Below are 8,071 nucleotides of genomic sequence, written 5' to 3'. Positions count from 1 at the left end.
TTAAGATGATATAATTTCTGCTCAGATCAACTGGCAATGTTAAAACATGCAAGTACAACTCTGTTGGGGTTGATAATTTCTAGGGTTAATAATCAATTTTTCACAAGCAATATGACATTTGACATGCATGGTGGCCTATATATATGACACATGTATATATAATGATAATTAATACAACTAATCTCTTTTCAAACACTTCGTTGGGGGAACATTATAAATGACACAGATATTGATATTCATTAATTGACATATATATGTAATGAATGTACGACACATACCACCATGGATCCATCATCAGTTGGCCGTAGAGGTAATATCGCCTGAGAACTGCTGCTGAAAATTAAGATGATATAATTTCTGCTCAGATCAACTGGCAATGTTAAAACATGCAAGTACAACTCTGTTGGGGTTGATAATTTCTAGGGTTAATAATTAATTTTTCACAAGCAATATGACATTTGACATGCATGGTGGCCTTATATATATGACACATGTATATATAATGATAATTAATACAACTAATCTCTTTTCAAACACTTCGTTGGGGGAACATTATAAATGACACAGATATTGATATTCATTAATTGACATATATATGTAATGAATGTACGACACATACCACCATGGATCCATCATCAGTTGGCCGTAGAGGTAATATCGCCTGAGAACTGCTGCTGAAAATTAAGATGATATAATTTCTGCTCAGATCAACTGGCAATGTTAAAACATGCAAGTACAACTCTGTTGGGGTTGATAATTTCTAGGGTTAATAATTAATTTTTCACAAGCAATATGACATTTGTGGTGGTTCATAATCACACATATAATGATAATTTAATCATACACAACACAGATAGGTATTAACCTATTTCTTTAACACCTAATTATATATAGGTCAATGATGGTCGACATTGATGAGGGAGTGAACAAAGGCATTATTAAATGGCGGTGCCCTTAATTTGTACTTAAATTAGTGCATGTAAACTGGGAAAAATGCAACATAAAGACTTGTTTTGACTTTAAAGAAAATAAAGCAAGTACATTAGCATAGAGATTATAAATAACAGTGTTATTTAATATAATCTCTATGGCCATTATGACCTATGATATCATCAGCTGGCTTCTGATTGGTCATTCTAGGACATCGTTCGGTGATGTCCTAGGAAGACCAATCAGAGCCTTTCCTTTCACGTGCTCATGAGATATTTCGAAAATCTGTTTAGACAATCTTTTTAAAACGTACCATATTTTATTAATGAAAATAAGCTTGAATTTGTGCCGAGAAGTTGAATAGTCTCCTTCGTTGCTTTTGTATGTAAATAATAGCAAACACCTGATCAGACTAGGGTGCGAAAAATCTGGGAGGGGGCACGCGGTTTTATTTGATAAATACACAAGTTGAAAACATAGGAAATTATATCACATATATACCTGTCTCTGCCAATTTCTTCGCGATTGAATCTGTATCAGCCGTGCACGCGATGCAGGATAATTGGGTTTTATTTTGTTCCGATAGTAAACTGAAACATGAAATGAATAGTATATTTCCAAAGATGATTATAGATTAGACCAAGCGCATGCCCTCGGAATATTTCATCCCTCAGGGTAATTTCTTGTGGAATCACCCGAGTGAAAGGTTGATAACTGATATATTATACCGAAAATTTAAAGCTGTTGACAAAAAGTCGTCCGGCGTCTTGTTGCCGTCGGCCATATTTACAATCTGACACCCGTAACGGCAGGCTAGTTTACGAATTCGGGGGTGATGTAAAGTGGAATCACCCTCCCTTGCGGGCAAAAGAGGGTAATTATTCGACTTTAAATTACATGCCCCGGGTAAAAATACCAGGATTTAAGTTCGCAGTCTATGTGCTTCCACAAAAAATCTACTCATCACGTGGTACAAATACAGTTTTTTTATTGGACAATTTGAATCTGAGGTATAATATATAAATTAATTAAATACACTGGACCAAACTTTTTTTTTAAAGCAGGCAAGAAATATCACTGACGGTTATTTGTCACGATTTTCAATTATAGTAAAACTGGAACATAAGTGCTTTGAACACAACCAGCCCTTCCCTCGCTTTATTCTTAGACAAGCAATTCCGATAGGCGATACATGCCGCTTATTTATATTACACAAAATAGGATTGTTTTTCTTCGGTCATTTACAATATTTTATCGTCGCTTAAACTTGTTTGCATGGCACCGATTTTGGTAAAAAAAAGACTTTTTTATACACTAGGCAAATCTACGCGTTTTTTTACACAATGTAATACGATATCTATATGAGACTCGCTGGTAACGATTTGACTCGCCTTGCCAATGCAAACGTCATTTGACCCGTTGGCGTCAGCGCATCACCTAAATCCTATCGGCCTAAGCTTTAGACAGTCACACTTTACTCTTTAATCCGTTCACCTCGAGCTTTACGATGGAAGCAAGTGTTCTTCGTTATGTCGAAGAGATTCATAAATCTATAAAGAAGAACGTAAAAACTCTCGGAGACAACAAAAGAAGTTTGCGTGTTTTCACAGAACTCGTTCGCGCCTTTTACATTTCGCTTTTCGCGAAGGACTCGGGTTAGTTTCAAATAATACCGTATGATATATGGGTGACTATAGTTTTAGGAAACCAGTATTAATTTTGTTTTAGTTTTACATACGGCCCTCACTTTGTTTAATTTATCAATGTTAATATCAATGTTAATCATTCATATATATATATAAACATATATTTATTATCTATTTCAAATTCATTATCATGCAAATCCGAATGACTTTACTTCGTTTACAAAAATATCGATATTTGTTTGCCAATAATTTCTATCACCGTTCGGAAAATCAGAGCAGTATTACTATACTGATATCAAACATATACTCCAAAATTAAACAGTTCACTCAAGATACGAGTTTTTTAAAAAAATTTTCATGTCACATTTCCGGCCGGCGTCTAGCCTCAAGTTGATAAAATCGTGATCATGCAAGAGACTTTAATTACTTCGTTTACAACAATATTGATATTTTGTTTGCCAATAATTTCCATCACCGTTCGGAGAATTGGAATCAGACAATGAGAATGACTTTGAAATAGAGACCGCGAAATATCACTGACCTGAATATTGTGTATTGATCATAGCACCGCGCTTCAACTTTTTCCCCATTATTCATATCGCTGCTTTGAATTTCTACGTGATATACAGGAGTTTTCGGTCGGACGAACATTGACAAGAAACTGGAAAACTTACCCGATGTGACGACGGGGAGACGCGACGACGATAGTCTTGGGGAGGGGACGAGCAGGGAAACGGGGAACGTCTCACGTGGGAAAGGACTAGGAAAAGGCAAACCTGGTCACGTTAGGAAGCCGAACGTAACCGATCGCCAGGAACGGAGACGACAAACCGCATCGTTCCAGAGCTCACGGAAACGTCCAGCCGAGCACGAAAGCGGAAAAATGCCACCGCGAAAGATCGCGCCGAGGCCAACTGCGAACACTCCTCCGCCACCTTTGCCGTTGCCTCCACCGAACAGCCCATCGTCGGCTTCTCAGAGCAGTTCGCCGCCTGCTTCCACAAACACATCATCTCCACCACCACCAACAACAACACCACCACCACCTCTGAGCCTTCGAATCGATGTGAACGAGCCACGACAAAAACTCACAGCGCAGACTCACGAACCCGCCAGCAAAACACAGGTACAATTGATACAGAAATACGCCAAAGCTCTCAGAGACAAACCACCGAATTCTGCTGAGATCTATTTCTTCTGGTTGGTGATGGATCGATGGCGAAACCGATTGGCTCCGCCATTGGTCAACGGCCTTAAACATCATTGGCACGACCTCTCGAATGACGACGAACTTTCGGTCGCAGAGAAGATATTCCACCTTGCTATAACGCCAAACGCAATCACGACCTGCGTCCACCACCTGATTGGTAATATAGTGCGGTCCTACGGTGGGACGAAAGACGGAAATACGACCAGGTTCTGCGAAGACTTGGCGAGCGAAATCGACGACTTGCATTACCAGCGCTACAAGGAAGAACTGCTGCGATGTGCCTGTGAAAATTGCGACGACGTTGTGAAGTTCGACGAAAGTTACTCGAGGGTATTAGTTATAGAATTCTTCACTCCTTGCTTATTGTTATCGCGTAGCGTTCGTTTTGGCTGTAATCACTGTAAGATACCCAGGTTCGGGCATATACGTGTACGGGTAGCCTCATTTCGTTCGCGCTGAATTTCCATCAGTGTTACCTCGACAATATCAACTCGACAATTCTTTTCCATGCAGTAGTAGACTTTAGCCTCTTGAGGCAGGATATTAATGTTATGATCCAAAACCAAAACATATAACTGCATGCATGATATTTCCGTTTAGCTATTACGAAGGCCTGGAGTCGGACGACCACGAACGGCAGCCAGTGTTATTGAAGGACAGACCGATGCACTGCGAAAGCACCGAACTGTATGCGCAAACCCTGCGTACACAATTCGCCGGGCTAAGCAGCTCCAATTTACAACGATGGTTTTATTTCGCCAACACCACCCCGCTGTTCAGTGTCCCTACCCTCGCTATGGCGCCACCGACGACTGTATTGACGTCGACCCTGAAATACCTTGAACCATATCTCCGCGAGAGGGGGTTACAAGATCCGCTGCCGACATCATGGTCAATCCCGGCGGCAGACTGCACCAAAGGTCGCTTGATCCGCGTCGAGAAATCCTCCGTTCACCTATATGATGGCGACTCCTGCGAGATCTCGCTTACGGTGGACAGCGAGCCCGAGCTGCTTCGATTGGCGACGCACAATCACGGCGAGTCGATCAGAGTTCGAATGCTTAATTCGGACAGCCCGGAGACCGAGTATTCTTTCAGCATATACAAACAGGCTGAAAACTCCACCGAAATGTCTCTGTTCCTCACACGCCACGTCGGCATCGAATGCATGCGGGCTGCAAGGAGCTTGCTGTTCGCCGCTCAAGAAGTTTACCTGCAAGTTTACATTGAAGAGGGAATCGCGGTGCCAACTGACCACCATGGCCGCAGGCTCCTAAATATCTTCGCCAAAGGCCAGGACGGAAAGATTCGCAACTTCGCAGAGAGTCTGGCGAGTAGCGGACACACCATGTCCTTCTACACGACCGGTGTAGAAGCAGCGATCGACGCTTCAATGCGAGAAGCCATCGCCGACAAGAGGGGCATTTTCAATCTGCCGGACGAGGCCTTCACCTATCCATTCAGACCGTGGGACATTCGCAGAATTGGCAGGAAAAACGATCACGACCGCGTCTACCAAGACAAACGGGAAATTCTTAATGCCCCAATCGACCCCGGGACAGCTTGGAGACCAGACGAAAAGGTTTCCGCTGCTCATGGTGGCGACGAAATGACCGGCGGGATTCCAGAGAGTGAAACCACCGACCAATTTTTCCTCCAGCTGGTTCCATGCACGCTCTTTTGGGAGAGTAAATGCTACGTGGGAAAAAGCAACATCCCTGGTGCTGGCCGTGGTCTCTTCCTGAAACCGCACAAAGCGATACCCAAAGATGCGCACCTGTGCGTGTACGCCGAAAAGAGCACGAGCCTGGAGGATGTAGAAAAGAGTAAAAGTTCTCGTGTGTACCTGATCACCACCTCGAGAAAATGTCTGCACTTCGACGCGGAGAGAGAACGACCGAATAATCTTGGGAGATTTGCTAACCAGCCGGGCGTGTCGCAAGCGTTCGCCCAGATAAAGGCGATCTCAGCGAAAGACCAGCCAGAAATGTCAGCTGACAACTGGATCGCGATCGAAAACGAACTTAACGAACAGTGCAACGCGGTATTTCACGTCAAAGGTGATCAGCTGGTGCTCAGGACGAAACATCGATTCCCATCGTCGTACGAGCCAACAGAGGTATTCGTGAATTACGGCAGCTTGCGACAATACTGGATTCCCTTGCTCTTGGACGACGAGCACAATAAGGAACTACCAGCGAATATGATAGAGATCGCCAAATGGCTGGTGTACAGCGAGGATTGTAACTGGTCCACACAACATCGTAAGGAGTGGAGTGGCGCTGCTTGACTGATTCGAGAAAACATTGCACGGTTAGTTCTGTTGAGAAGAGCTTTGATCATATGCATGTTGTACATAGTATAGGTACACTGTAATGTATTTTCAACAAATTGAGACCCGGTTTCCTAAAATATTTGTGTGTGTATATAGAACCCATCATTGTAACTAAGTTTAATTTCAACTCAGTTTGAATTTTTCGTTTTGTTGATTGAAAGCCATTCGCTGGACTTCATTTAGTAATTAGTAATCATCTTCAAATTAATTTACATGTACAGATTTTAAATAGTGACACTCTTCACGAACACTCTACGGATATAACGTTATTAATTATAACGTAATTATTTAAGCATTGAATGATTAAAACATATTATAATAACAAATATACAGTTCAAACTTCAGTGGTGTGATTGTTGCTTCAGAGTCGCTTAATTGTACATAGTTTCAGAGCATGGGGGAAAGCGTATAAATCCATAATGTACACTCCTACTTTATTTGAACATCAGCGTAGGAGCAATACATTTCCCGTGCAAAGAGTTCCTATTTAAGAAAAGTTTCCAGAAGTTCATTTTTCTTTGCCCTTATTTCATAATATAAATCGAACACGTTTACTGACATGCGCATAAATGGCCGAGCCAGAATAAGGCAGAGAGCGAGGCTTGGGGCTAGACAGGGCAGGGCGGGGCGGGGCGGGGACTTATACCTGAAATTGTGACTGGTGATCACAACAGCCTAGGCCAACCACTGCGGGTCCGACCATGAATCTAACATAAGAATATAAAGAAATTGAATTGAATTGACACCATGTGTAAAATTGTCGTCAGAAACATCACTGAATAACTTTTTGCATGACTGGCGCTTTGTACTCATTCTTTTTTAAGGTGGTCCGAACCCCCTTTTTAGAGACATTGACAAAAAATACAAATCGTTTTAGTTCAAAATAATGTATTACAATGGCACTTTCGTATTATGTTTAATGATATGAAGTGATAATATATCCATGCACGTGTCGACGTTGACGTCAATAAAAGAGAGTTAGGTTCGTGACTAATTAATTAATCAAAACGATTGTTCAAGACGCGAACAACACTTTTTTAATATCACCAGCGACAGTTTCCTAAAAATGGGAAATACATACGGAGAAGTCGGTGCATTAGCGGATGTTGCAATGCATGCCTGCGCTCTGTTCGATAAATCTGAGAATGAAGTTAACGCTTACCAGTTCATTCAAAATTTCGGTCATGAAAGTTCTCTCGCAGCAGCGGAAGCCCATCACAGCTCATCAGCGAGGTCAATCGAAGACCCGAATAAATCTGGTTCTCTTCAACAACCATCAGATCAGCCACGTTCAGCCAGGTTTGCAACAAGACGAACAAGGCGAAAAATGTCTGCCACCGAAGAAGAACAATTTATAACCGCAGTTTCCAATTTGCGACGAGACGAGAACTTACCCATAAAGCTATTAATCAGAGCATTGGACAACGGCGATTTTTGGAAGTTGTGTCCTTCTGCAAAAGAATTCACAAAACAACAAATTAGAGACAAATACAAATCGTTAATTAGAAAAGAGAAACGCCTAGCTAATAAAATGTAGAAAACTATTCAGTGCACATCATAGACATATAATAATGACCGACAGCACCCTTAATACCGTTTTATTTAAAATGTATGCTACTTTATATTTTATAACATGTTTTAAGCCGGAATAAACCTTATGGTTACGGAAGTTCTTGATAGTATATTCGAAAACAAAATCGATTTAAAAATAAATGACTTCGCTGAAGCGCATTTCAAGTTTTATGTATTGCTGTCAGCCCCAGACCGGCACGAAAACCTAACCCTAACCCTAACCCTAGGGTTATACCAAAAATTTAAAAAGTTCTCGAAGAAATGTGAAAAAATTTTTATAATTAATAAAAAACTCTAATTATCCCTAAACATCCCTTTATAACCCTAGGAAACCCTTCCAAACCCTAAAAATTTAAGAAATTAAATTTAGCTATCCCT

The 8,071-nt window shown here is 41.3% G+C and overlaps 1 protein-coding gene and 1 long non-coding RNA gene across 5 annotated transcripts; one reads left to right on the top strand and one right to left on the bottom strand.

Annotated features, from left to right (window-relative positions):
* Positions 1 to 291: 291 nt before the first annotated feature.
* LOC114533592 lies at positions 292 to 2,107 on the bottom strand. 4 transcript variants are annotated; one of them, XR_003688079.1, is made up of 4 exons: positions 1,432 to 2,107; positions 1,244 to 1,306; positions 620 to 674; positions 292 to 333 (listed from the first exon to the last, which is right to left on the bottom strand). It is a non-coding gene; the product is annotated as an uncharacterized LOC114533592 (long non-coding RNA). The 4 variants fall into 4 exon arrangements; XR_003688080.1 differs by having other exon boundaries at positions 620 to 671; XR_003688078.1 differs by lacking the exon at positions 1,244 to 1,306 and having other exon boundaries at positions 620 to 671; positions 1,432 to 1,797.
* Positions 2,108 to 3,459: 1,352 nt separating this feature from the next.
* Positions 3,460 to 6,460, top strand: LOC114533591. The gene is made up of 2 exons (XM_028555136.1): positions 3,460 to 4,115; positions 4,387 to 6,460. The coding sequence occupies exons 1-2, from the start codon at positions 3,460 to 3,462 to the stop codon at positions 6,074 to 6,076; spliced, it is 2,346 nt and encodes a 781-aa protein (XP_028410937.1). The 3' UTR covers positions 6,077 to 6,460.
* The last annotated feature ends 1,611 nt before the right edge of the window (positions 6,461 to 8,071 follow it).

The sequence above is a fragment of the Dendronephthya gigantea genome, unplaced genomic scaffold (genome assembly GCF_004324835.1).
Source record: "Dendronephthya gigantea isolate DGI-Jeju-01 unplaced genomic scaffold, DenGig_1.0 000093F, whole genome shotgun sequence".
NCBI classification, from domain to species: Eukaryota; Metazoa; Cnidaria; class Anthozoa; order Malacalcyonacea; family Nephtheidae; genus Dendronephthya; species Dendronephthya gigantea.
The sequence above is the reverse complement of the archived record's forward strand: the minus strand, read 5'-3'. Positions and strand labels throughout refer to the sequence as shown.